An 11,980-nucleotide genomic window follows, 5' to 3' on the forward strand; every position below is an offset into this window, starting at 1 on the left:
CTGTCCATAAATTTATGATTTTGATTTTATTTCAATTTCAAAATTATTATATATCCTCTATTATATCATTTTAGTTTTAGAATACAAGGCTTCGTTGAAGACGACGCCGAAAAACTGTCAATAAACATCTTATTTTGATTTAAAATATTTCAATTTCAAAATTATTGTATATCCTCTTTTAACTTTTTTTAGTTACGAAGACGACGCCGAGAAAATGTCAATAAATATCTTAAATTAATTTATTTCAATATCAAATCTATTGTATATCCTCTTTTATATCTTTTTAGTTGCAAAATATGAGGCTTCGTCGAAGACACACTGATAAACTGTCCATAAATTTTTTATTTCGATTCTATTCCAATTTTAAAATTATTGTATATCCTCTATTATATCAATAAATATCTTATTTTGATTTTCTTACAATTTCAAAATTATTGTATATCCTCTATTATAGCTTTGTAGTGTCAGAATACGGGGCGTCTTCGAAGACGACACCGACAAATTGTTAATAAATATCATATCTTGATTTTGTTTTAATTTCATGATTATTTTATATCCTCTTTTATATTTTTTGGCGGCATCAAGAAACTGTCAACAAATAAAATTTTAATCTTAGATCAAAAGTTGATTAATTTAACCACCAAAAAGTACAACCGGAAAGGGATGCATGGAGTACTATATAATGGAACTCAACAATTTTTTTTCCATGTAATATAACAATTGAGTTTAAAGGAGAACTTCATATGTAATATTGTACATGAGTTTAAAGGAGGGTAAATGTCAAATGAATTGCGATAAATTTGCATTGAAATTTGCAACGCACAATGAAGTTGTTTTCAATTGAAAATCCGCAACATTCCAAGCAATATTATTTTAATTTATTTTTTAAAACCAAACGATACCATGACATTTACTATAAATTTTAATTTAAATCACCAAAAAAATGATAAATAATTTCTTATCTACTCATCATAAGGAACGACAATATATTATAAAATTAGTTTAAGTAAACTTAAAAATTTGTTAAAATTATACTATGATATATGTATAGTTTTTAAACAAATTATTTATTACATTAAGTAATCGTCTGGTATTTCATTGATATACGTTTTAAAAATCTAATATAAGACTACGATGTTTATATCTCAATTTAATAGATTGGTATGAATTTTTGAAAGAAAGTCATAATTAAGAAAATCAATGAAATCATAGTATAATTTTAAACAAGTACATAAATTTGAATGATACATTTTTGAAATAAATTACATTTGCAATTTTTTTTACATGTCGCGAAAAAAATATCTTCAAACCCAATTAATTAATTTATTTTGTGTTATCTTATTTTTCTAAATATTTCTCAACGGTTTAAAAATAACGGAAAACAAGTTATTTAATATACAAAAAATTATATATGATATTATACATACACATACATATATATATATACAAAATATTAATTTTTTAAAAAAATAATAAGAAAAGCACGCGTAGCGCGGGCATAGGTCCCTAGTACTTATATAATTTATAACATTTATCAACTTATTATTTATTAGTCACTTATTCGATTTAAGTCTTGTTTTAAAATTTCCCAAAGAATGTTATTTACACCTTAAAAGAACATGACATTCCAACATACAAAGGATGGTAAGCAGAATAGAACTATATCATCTGCTTATAGGGGATTGAGTAGAATGTAATTCTACACGTGAAGCTTAACAAATTGCATTAATCCTTCACCGACACGACAGTGATATCGTATGAAAAATGAAGAGAAAGAAAAGATAATATATAGCTGTCACATATAATCTTATGGTCTATTTCCGTTTCTACTAACTTTAATAGTTCCCATGTCTTTATCACCTTGCTGGTGAAGTCTTAATAATAACTAGCTGGTGCCACATTTATTATTGTTTCCTCTCTGCTTAGGAGTTACTACTTCTCTTCTCTATTTTTCTTTTACAAATTATTTGGTGTTAAAGATTTATAGATCAGAATTTGCAGAGGTTTTGTAGTTGTTGAGGCATCGAATCCATGGCGTCTAAATTGGTGATGATCGTCGTCTTCATTTTTGATGTCATTGCTTTCGGCTTGGCTGTTGCTGCTGAGCAACGGAGAAGCACTGTATGTTTTATTCATTTTCGTTTTTTATTGGGTGCTATTGAGATTATTGAGATTATATGTACCTGTTTTCGCGTAAGTGATTTGAGCAAGTATTATGATATCATCAATGCCCTAGTTTCAATAGTTTCTCAAGCTAGACAATATGTAAAGGTAGATGTAGAATTCTCCCAGAATGATCTTGGATAATGAAAGAGTAATTGTGTTTGTTTATATGCCTCATAGATCTAAATTTTCTTGATCAGAAACCTTTATTCCTCTGTCTAGCTACAGAGGATCTTTAGATCATAAAAATCATTAGTACTTGGTTCTATTAGATTTTCCTGAAGTTTTTATTCAATGAAGTTGGGATCGTCTAGATTTTATCAGGAATTCAACCTTAGAATGACTCTCGCTAAAGATAATTGGTACAATCTACCAAATGGATTTAAGACAGATACAAATCCGGTGCCGGATTGCCACTTTACAGAAACTACATTTACTGAATTTTTAGGGGCAAACACCAAATTTCTAAGTTCTTACCAGGTAGGAAAGTAACTTCTTGTTTTACGCCTTTTGAGTGGCGTGTGGTATTTGCTATGTAATTGCGCAAAATATATTACTATAAGTTTTATATATTTGTTGAGGTTTACTTTTGCTGGTTGTTTAGATGTTTGAAACCGAAGTTCTATCATGTTTGTGTGATATGTTTCAAGCAGCCTGAAATTAAGATTATAGTGAGTTCTTGTCTCCCATAGTACTACTGTGTTCAAAATCCGGCTCTTAGTCCTTGCTGTTCAAAATCGGTATTTTTGGTGATTGTGCTTGTCTGTATCCGTATTCAGAACACAATGACCATATCTTCTGTTTCATTGCAGGCCACAACGACGAAGGATTCAGAACAGAACTACAATTATTGTGTCTACGACTCTGACATTTCAACTGGATATGGTGTTGGGGCTTTCTTGTTCCTCATGGCCAGTCAAGCAATTATAATGGTAGCAAGCCGTTGTTTCTGTTGCGGAAAGGCTTTAAGTCCTGGGGGTTCCAGGGCTTGTGCACTTCTCCTTTTCATATTCTGCTGGTATGCTTGAAACTGTTGTCCTGAACATTATAAGTAGTCCAAGTAGCATTTATACATTTTAACCATTTATACATTTTACTTGATCAGGGTGACATTCTTTATTGCCGAGGCATGCTTGTTGGCTGGTTCAGTGAGGAATGCTTATCACACCAAGTACACCACAATTTTCAGTGAAAACCCTCCGTCTTGCCAGACAGTAAGAAAGGGCGTGTTTGCAGCTGGCGCAGCCTTCACTTTCTTCACTGCCATACTATCTCCGTTTTACTACATTTCGTATTCCAAGTCACGAGGAAGCTTTGCACCCTATGGCGGTGAGGCTGGTGTGGGACTTGGAAGCTACAAGTGATGAGTGAGTGTCACTGCTGAGTGCCTGGACACTTAAATCACTGATTTCTCAGTTGACTGTTGGAACAGAAATTTCATGGTTGAGAGTAGCTTTTATCTTTGATGGATGTGTCACAAATCTTGTTCTTTCATGCTACTATAAAAATGTGCATCAATAATTGACAATAGGAGCGATCAAACTTGTAAATTTATGGTGATTTCAGATTCTTGGCTTACAAATCATAATATGCAGTAGAGAAACACAGCTTGTTTACTGTGTGTCAAATATATCATATTAGCTGAGGCTAGAAAGATTTCTACTCATTTTTAACTAAAGGTTGGGGACTGAAAAAATCTATACTAAAATTTTTGTTCAGCCGGGTTTAAGTGTAAGTTCGCCTCTCTTGATTCCGCCCGTGTATGAACGTAAGAATTGTTATTTCGGAAAATTTTGAAGTGTAAAGAATTAAGAGGGATATCTCCGATAAGGTAAGTGTAAAGAAACAAGGGGATGGACGGAGTAATAAATAGGGCAGAAGCAGAACAACCCAACCACATCAAATATAATGGGACATAACAAGTTAACAACCCCTAAAAATTAAATGTTTAGCATGAAATAAGGTGCATTATGGTACCAGCTGAGGCGGTGGATCATCCTTGATAACCATCTCAATTAATGTAATAGAAATTTTAAGCAGGCCTGGTAATAAAGAAACTAGAAAGTTTTAGTGTAAAGTATAAAAATAAAAAGACTACAACTGGGCCACTAGACAGCCCATGTCACTGCTGTCACCTCAAGCCCATATTAGTTTTTCAAGAAAACGATATTTTTCACTATTGTATGAAACACAGAAAAAATCTGCTATTTAATTTAATATGAGAGCTTAGACATCTACAGTTGTATAAGCAAAAAATTGTATAAATTTAATTTATTTTTATTGGTTTACATTTTTTTATAATGGTTAATTCCCTGCATTCACAACAACCATAACAATTAAAATATACTAAAATTATAAATTTTAGTGTTATCATGTGTCCATGGACACACAAACCATTTAGTATATGTATGGGTACGCACTGCTTTCTCTCTTCATTTTATAATTTATACTCCCACGGTCCCACGCATAAGGTGTAATCGAGCCAAGGTAAGTCAAACATTATCGGACTCGGTTCAAACTCGACTGAAAATATTTAAGCTCGAACTCGAACTCGAGTTCGGCCGAATCTTAAATTTCAAGTTAGAAACTCGGCTTGTAAAAAATTTAATAGACTCGAGTTCGGCTTGAAATAAGAAGTTCGACTCCAATTCAATTCAACTAAATATATAAAATATTAAATATTTACATTAAAATATATTTATATTAAAATAATAATAAACATGGTAAAAACTTGGTAAAGCTTGCGAAACTTACGAATTGAATAATTTGAAACTCGAGTTCGACTTGGTAAAAAATTTGAATAGCTTCGGCTCGAGTTCGGTTCGATTATTATCGAGTCTAATTTAAATATTTTACGAGTCGAACTCGAATAGCTTATGAACAGTTTAGCTCAATTACGCCCAATGGACAACAATATGGAAGATGAAAGTTGATAATACTAGTTAATTGTGAGGCATGATTGTGTGATGTTCGTTTCAATCTACGAGAAATATCAAAACCTGTGCCCTTCCACAGCCACAGGTGGTTCTAATAACCACCTGCCGCATTGTTACATTGCGGAAGCATAGCAGTTTATCTTCAATGCGGGTTACGCATTGTTACATTGCGGGAGCTCACCAGCTTTGACTCAATGCGGCTTGCGCAATGCTTCATTACTACAAATAATTTAGTTTTATTTTTAAATAATTATAAAATAATAGATAATAAATATATAAATAATTTTAATTGATGCATAAATTCCTAATATATTTATTATTTGGTTGTTATATTTTTATTTTGTATTTATATATTTCTATTAATAAATTCTTTATTTTAACAAACTATTACTTAAAATTCGCGAAATTACATAATAACCCCGGCCTCCGCAATGACCCATTGCAACCCCCGCAATGAGTCATTGCGGAAGACGAGACCCAGGTTTAACCCGTTTCTTCCTGAAATCCCTAATTTCATAATAACAAAAACCTAATTCTCATCTACTTCGGCGATTTCAGGCGATTTCAGGCGATTTCGAGCGATTTCAACATCTACTCCGGTGATTCAGCTACTCAGGTATGATTCTCATCATCTACACACACGTATACATACACGTATACATACACATAGTTACATACTACCGCAATGACCCATTACTGCTTCCGCAATGAGCCCTAGATATAAGTGAATCATTTGTCTGGAACAGGGGCTTGAATACTGCTTCCTTTGTTTTTCCCCGGTCGTTAATTCTCAATGCTTTAATTTCATGTGTTTTTATGATTATTGATGTTATATTAGGTTGAATGTGGTTGTTCTTTAGGTATAATTATCAAGATTATTGTTAACTGTATTTCATCTCTTGGGTGTTTATATGTTTGCAATTTTATGCTTGGTTGGTTGCTAAAAGGGTAGATGAGAATTTATTATTATTGAATTTCGAGTTATGTTTTTTTATTGCTAAAGAGTTTTCTGTGTATTTGATGGTTTTACTGTTGTTTCAAATTTGTGGGGTACACGAAGTGATTTACTCTGCACTCCTCCCACACATAAAATATTTGATTGGTTGTGGCTAGCTTATGAGTCATGGCGATTTTTCGGTAGGACTTAAAATAGAAAATAACGGTTCTATAAATATTTCGTGTTTAAGTTGGGTTTATATAGTATTTTTTATTGTGCACTTTGCAGTTACTATGGAGAATGAATGCGGGCCTATTGTTGGATCACTCCTGACGATGCAGGATGATCATATTAGTACTGCCATATGGGCGGGAGGTGTGCGGGATAAGCTGGATGTACGGCAGTACACAGCTAATCATCAGCAGTGGATACTTTCGGATCCCCAGCGTGAGTTGCTGAGCCAATGGGGTTTCTCGGCTTTCACGAACAATCGTTCAGTTCCTCAAAACGATATTCGTTTGATAACGACCTTAGTGGAAAGGTACTAATTTGTAATCAATTTTCTCATTTATTTGAATCGTCACTGACAATGTTTGTGATGTTTGTGTATGAATGCAATTGCAGGTGGAGGCCAGAGACTAACACCTTTCACTTTTCATTTGGTGAGTTGACCATCACCCTCGAGAATGTATACATGATTATGGGCCTCCCTGTTAAGGGTCGTCCAGTTACTCATAGGGAGCTTGACGCTCCGAAGGCGTATTGGATGAGGGAATGGCAGGATGCAAGATTGGATGAGGTGGGGCGTAAATATATGTATAGGGACGGGGTCAAGCTTTACAAATTAAGGGAACGATATGCGGAGCTACCAGAGGGGGGGCTACAAGAGGATCTTGTGGTTTACACACGAGCTTATCTTTTATACATCATTGGGGGCATATTGTTTCCTTCATCGAGTCGATATGTCGTGCATCCGAGGTATTTACTTGTATTTGTTGCATTTCCGTTTTTAAATTTTAGTTTATAGCATCTTAGTCCTTCACTTGTCCTTTTTTGTTGATTTTGCATATGAGGCCCTGTATTCTCATTTATTTTCAATTTGACACTATAATTCTTGTATTCTCATTTATTATCATGCCCTTATTTTGCCCTGTATTCTTACTTACTCTGTATTTCCTTTGTCGCAGGTACTTACAACTCATCCAGGATTCACCTCGGATTAAATCATATGCATGGGGAGCTGCTGTATTGAGCTATTTGTTTAGAGGTTTGACCAAGGCTGCTCATAAGAGTGCAACAGCACTTAATGGATGCACGATGCTACTGATGTTGTGGGCACGCGAGAGGTTGTTACCTGGGCAAAAGGATTATCCGTCGAGTTATCCGTCACTATTTCGCATTGACTAATTTAATGCCTAGTTGACTTTGTTGATTAAATCACTTTTTTCAAATTTTTACATTAATACTGCATATTTTAAATATTTTAAGAATTTTGGTGTTGGAAAATATTTTAAAAATATTAATATTACTAAACTCACTTTTGTTAACAAAAAGAGGCAGTGAGTTTTGGGTGGAGCAGAGTACCCAGCAATGAGTCATTGCTGCAGTGAGACCTCTAGCAATGTCTCATTGGTGGGTGCTCTGTCATAATTCTCTTACAATATTTTAAGTTGGATAATAAGAGTTTTGGTGTTGAAAATATTTTAAACAATATTAATATTAATAATAAGAGTTGGATAATATTTTTGTTAAAAAATAACATTAATTTGCAACAATAATATTATGTGTAAATTTAAATAACGTTAAAAGAACTAATGTACTACTTGTCAACAATTGTTAGGTTAAAACATAAAAATTTCTTCGATCATGCTCCTCCCTTAGGGGACAGTTTCTTGCATCATATTCTCCTCCGATCGCCCCACAATAATTGCACTTTCGAGGCTTGATCTTGATCTTTGAAGTTGCCGTCTCAATTCCACTTTTATATCTTTTTATTTTCTTCCTTCCTTTAGTTTTCGACGTTGGAGGATCAAATATTGGATCATGTTGGTAGTCCTCTTGAGTTTTCGCCTCATGGGTTCTTTCTCTACGCTCTTCATCTGCAAAAGCATCTTTCAAGTATCTATTCTCTCTATCAATCACACCAATTAAGTATTTATACCGTGAAACAGAACAACTACCGGAAGCAGCTAAATATTGAAAAGATTTGCATAATGCACCATACCTTAATGGTTGTGATGCACCATCATTACCAATATCGGGAGGAGCATATGGAAGAGGCCCCGTAATTTTGTTGCCGTTCATTGTCCACCTACCCATGATGAGACTTTCTGGTATCTTGATTTTTTGTTTTTTGTCAAGATAACGGATCATGTGTTTGCAAATCATCCCGGAATATTCAAACTTCTTACATGAGCATTCAATTTTTTCATACATGAAAACCGTCACTCGATATTTTCTTCTGCAATTCTCCGGCAGGGTAGCCTTCTCAACCAAATACAGTTTCGACATATAAGTTCCATTGTTTTTGACACTGTTCACGATGTAACATGTACTTTTCATAAGCTCCTTTTGAAACCGTTTGAACATTTCTTTCGTGTAGATTTCGGATGCATGCATTTCCAAGGATGAGTGCAAAACTAATCTCCTTTCCAATTGTTCGCTGTCATAATCGGCTTTAACCTCCTTCAGATATTGTGTCTCCAAAGCCTTTTGAGAGTTCTCAATGAATTCCTTCAAACCGGTAGATGATTGCACATATTCATCAAAAAAAGAATTTGTAGACTCGCTTCTTGAAGTTGTAGTCATGCCAGCGGAAAAATGTTGCTTCGTGTAAGCACCAATCCATTGAGTTCTAATAGCATACATGTCATTTAACCAAGCATGATCCTCAAGATCGTACTTCTCGACTAATTGCTCCCATTTACCTTCAAATTCTGTAGGTGTCAACGACTTGTACACACATGCATTAAACTCTGTCTTGAACTCCGGATAATTTGTGTACAAATACGATAACTTCTCGGGAAACTTACTACTTATATGCCATGTACAATATGTATGCTTTGTTTGTGGCATAGGCATGACCTCGGCAATGGCATTTCCCAATGCAATGTCTTGATTAGTAATAATTGTTCGAGGCGGTTTATTGTCGACGGCTTCCAACCATGTCCTCAAAACCCACTTATACGATGCCTCAGTCTCATCCCTTACAAGTGCAAATCCAAATAGTATATTTTGATAATGGTGGTTTACGCCCGTAATAGGTATGAAAGGCATACAATACCTATTCGTCCGGTAAGTTGAATCAAACGTAACCACATCACCAAAATTCTTGTACGCGTTCATGGACCGAGGATCAACCCACACCAAACCCCATACACGATTCTCATCATCTACATCCACCCGATAAAAGAAATTACCAAAACTATTTTCTTGTAGTTCTCGTAACAAAAGTAATCCACACTCCGCATCACCCGAATCAAATACTCGGCGCTGAATATCACGTATGACATTACGTACGTCTTGATTAGAAAAACCAAGTTTTTCAACACCCCCTTTGTCTCGCTAAGAAACTTCATTACTTTGCCCTTCTCAATTCCCGATTTGTTAAACAACTCAATCAATGATCTCGTCATAGGATTTATGTTGAGTGATCTTTGAAAAAATTGAACTTTTTCCGGCGACACCAATTTATGATTGTGTTCTAAATCCACCGAACTAATTTGCCATTTGTCCATCTTCACTTTGTGAACGACACACATTCGAGCACCACAATTCGTTCGTGGAATTACCTCTCTAACTCGTTTTCCTTTACCAAAATCCAACGACGTCGCTCCTACCCTTCCACCTTTTCGACAAATAAACAAACGGTATGATGGTTCATTTGTGTTTGTTCGCTTATGAGTATTCCTAATTATTATCTTGAATCCCTCTTTTCGACCATAATTCCTATAAAATGCTTCTGCATCATCCAATGTATCGAAAATCTTGCCGACATAAGGCACAACATCGTTACTATTCTTAAATCCATGATTCTTTTTCTCAACATTTTTCTCATCTTTTACGTCATCAACATTTTCACCGTCAAAATTATCACCACCAACGTTATCATCAATATTATGACCGCCAACATTATCACCACCAACGTTATCATCAACATTATGACCGCCAACATTATTACCACCAACGTTATTATCAACATTATGAACACTAACATTATCAACATCAATATTATCACCACCAACATTATTCATATTATCATCACTATCAAGATTTACAGTATCTTCATCAACAAATAACTTACGACGAGCTACGGGGTTTCGTCTAATGGGGGTATAATAATCGTAATTATCATTTTTACTAGAAGAGGAACTACAAGTTTTAAATAAAAAAGAAGCCATCAACAATCGAAAACTAACCTTTTGAGATCACCTTCAAGAATGAGTAAATTGAAAGTAAATTTGAAATTGTTGAAAGTATATTGTAAATTGTAAAATGAGTAATAAGAAGTAAATGTTGAATCAAACAAAACTGTCTCCAGCAATGAAACATTCCAGCATTGCTGGAGACCCATTAAATATAACCACCAACCAGATTTTGGAGCCATTATAGTCGAGTTCCTGACGCAATGAATCAATACGGGAGTACTCTCACATTGACCCATTGTTGCAGTAGTTTCTGCCGCATTGAGCCATTGCGGCAGATTAGTCAACAGTCTTACCCCTCAGCTTCCGCGACATTTTTTTTTGTGCCTAAACTAAATTTTTGGTTTTCAAATAGTATTTCTGAATTTTTATGATTACAATATTTTATGAGTTTTATGTTTTTAAAAATTGTCATATATGTTATTTTAGTTAAAAAATCAAATTATCAATTTTAATAATAAAATTTATATTATTAATTTTATACTTTTTTGTGAATTCATACTTAATTTTTGTGCAAATATTAAATCAATATCAATTTTTATGAATTCATACCTAATTTTTGTTTCTAAAATTTATATTAATAATTTTATACTTTTTTGTGAATTCATACTTAATTTTTGTGCCATTATTATTATAAGTTGACTGGTCAAAGGTTGGACCGAAATACCGCATTGGCTTATTGCTGCAGAATCACTTTCCGCATTGACCCATTGCTGCAATCGTTCCTGCCGCATTGGGTCAATGCGGCAAATTAGTCAACAGTCTTACCCCTCAGCTTCCGCAACATTTTTTTTTTGTGCCTAAATTAAATTTTTGGTTTTTAAAATTCCGGTTTTCAGCCTATAAATAGTGCTTTTGTAATCTCATTTTTTTTCATTCTACATTTTCTCTTCAACATTCTTTTCTCTATTTCCCGAAAAATGGTTTTCTACTATGATTGGGACAATAACAAGGTAATTATCGACGGCGTGGCTTATGACGGGCCGGAAGGAGATGAAGACATGGCAATAGCTCTCCGCCGTATTCAAATGGCGCTTGAGCGCAAGAAAAGAAAGAAAAATGAGGCGAAGGCGGAAAAGTTGAAGAGGATGAAGGACGACGATAAGGGTGATAAAGGCGGTTCTTCCAACACCATTAAAACTTGATCATTCTCGTCGGAATAAAATGTTTAAGTTATTATGTATTTTGTTTAAGAAAATATTTGAATGTACTCCTTTTCTATTTGAATGAAATAAATTATTTAATATTTATCTTTCTTGTATTGTCGAATTTAATTTATCAATTTTTAATTTATAATAAACAAATATAATGTTAAAAATTAAAAATGTGAAAAACTAAAAAAATGAATTTTTATCGAATTTTCTTTGCCTATAAAAAATATAAAATAACTTAGCCTCTAAAATGTTAAAAATTTCTTGGTAACAAACTATATAAAAATTTCTTGTTATGTTATTATGCACATATTAAAAATGTGAAAAACTAAAAAAATGAAATTTTATTGAATTTTCTTTGCCTATAAA

At 33.7% G+C, this 11,980-nt stretch overlaps 2 protein-coding genes across 2 annotated transcripts; one reads left to right on the plus strand and one right to left on the minus strand.

Moving 5' to 3' along the window:
* Nucleotides 1-1,782: 1,782 nt before the first annotated feature.
* Nucleotides 1,783-3,798, plus strand: LOC141698191 (uncharacterized). Its single transcript, XM_074502839.1, has 3 exons — nucleotides 1,783-2,121; nucleotides 2,976-3,181; nucleotides 3,269-3,798. Exons 1-3 carry the CDS (start codon nucleotides 2,032-2,034, stop codon nucleotides 3,525-3,527), a joined length of 555 nt encoding a protein of 184 aa, XP_074358940.1. The 5' UTR covers nucleotides 1,783-2,031; the 3' UTR covers nucleotides 3,528-3,798.
* A 4,074-nt stretch (nucleotides 3,799-7,872) lies between these two features.
* Nucleotides 7,873-11,194, minus strand: LOC141697575 (protein FAR1-RELATED SEQUENCE 5-like). The gene is made up of 4 exons (XM_074502011.1): nucleotides 11,128-11,194; nucleotides 10,455-10,713; nucleotides 9,618-10,407; nucleotides 7,873-9,528 (listed from the first exon to the last, which is right to left on the minus strand). Exons 1-4 carry the CDS (start codon nucleotides 11,192-11,194, stop codon nucleotides 7,873-7,875), a joined length of 2,772 nt encoding a protein of 923 aa, XP_074358112.1.
* Between the last annotated feature and the right edge of the window lie 786 nt (nucleotides 11,195-11,980).

Source organism: Apium graveolens, chromosome 11, assembly GCF_009905375.1.
Source record: "Apium graveolens cultivar Ventura chromosome 11, ASM990537v1, whole genome shotgun sequence".
NCBI classification, from domain to species: Eukaryota; Viridiplantae; Streptophyta; class Magnoliopsida; order Apiales; family Apiaceae; genus Apium; species Apium graveolens.

What these genes read in the sequence shown, in the direction of transcription:
- LOC141698191 (XM_074502839.1), top strand. Translation starts at nt 2,032, where the DNA reads ATGGCGTCTAAATTGGTGATGATCGTCGTCTTCATTTTTGATGTCATT. An exon ending in CTGAGCAACGGAGAAGCACT is followed by an intron (nt 2,122 to 2,975) that starts GTATGTTTTATT and finishes GTTTCATTGCAG; the next exon opens with GCCACAACGACGAAGGATTC. An exon ending in CTCCTTTTCATATTCTGCTG is followed by an intron (nt 3,182 to 3,268) that starts GTATGCTTGAAA and finishes TTACTTGATCAG; the next exon opens with GGTGACATTCTTTATTGCCG.
- LOC141697575 (XM_074502011.1), bottom strand. Translation starts at nt 11,194, where the DNA reads ATGCGGCAGGAACGATTGCAGCAATGGGTCAATGCGGAAAGTGATTCT. An exon ending in TGCAGCAATAAGCCAATGCG is followed by an intron (nt 10,714 to 11,127) that starts GTATTTCGGTCC and finishes TCAATGCGGCAG; the next exon opens with AAACTACTGCAACAATGGGT. An exon ending in CTTGAAGGTGATCTCAAAAG is followed by an intron (nt 10,408 to 10,454) that starts GTTAGTTTTCGA and finishes TAAAACTTGTAG; the next exon opens with TTCCTCTTCTAGTAAAAATG.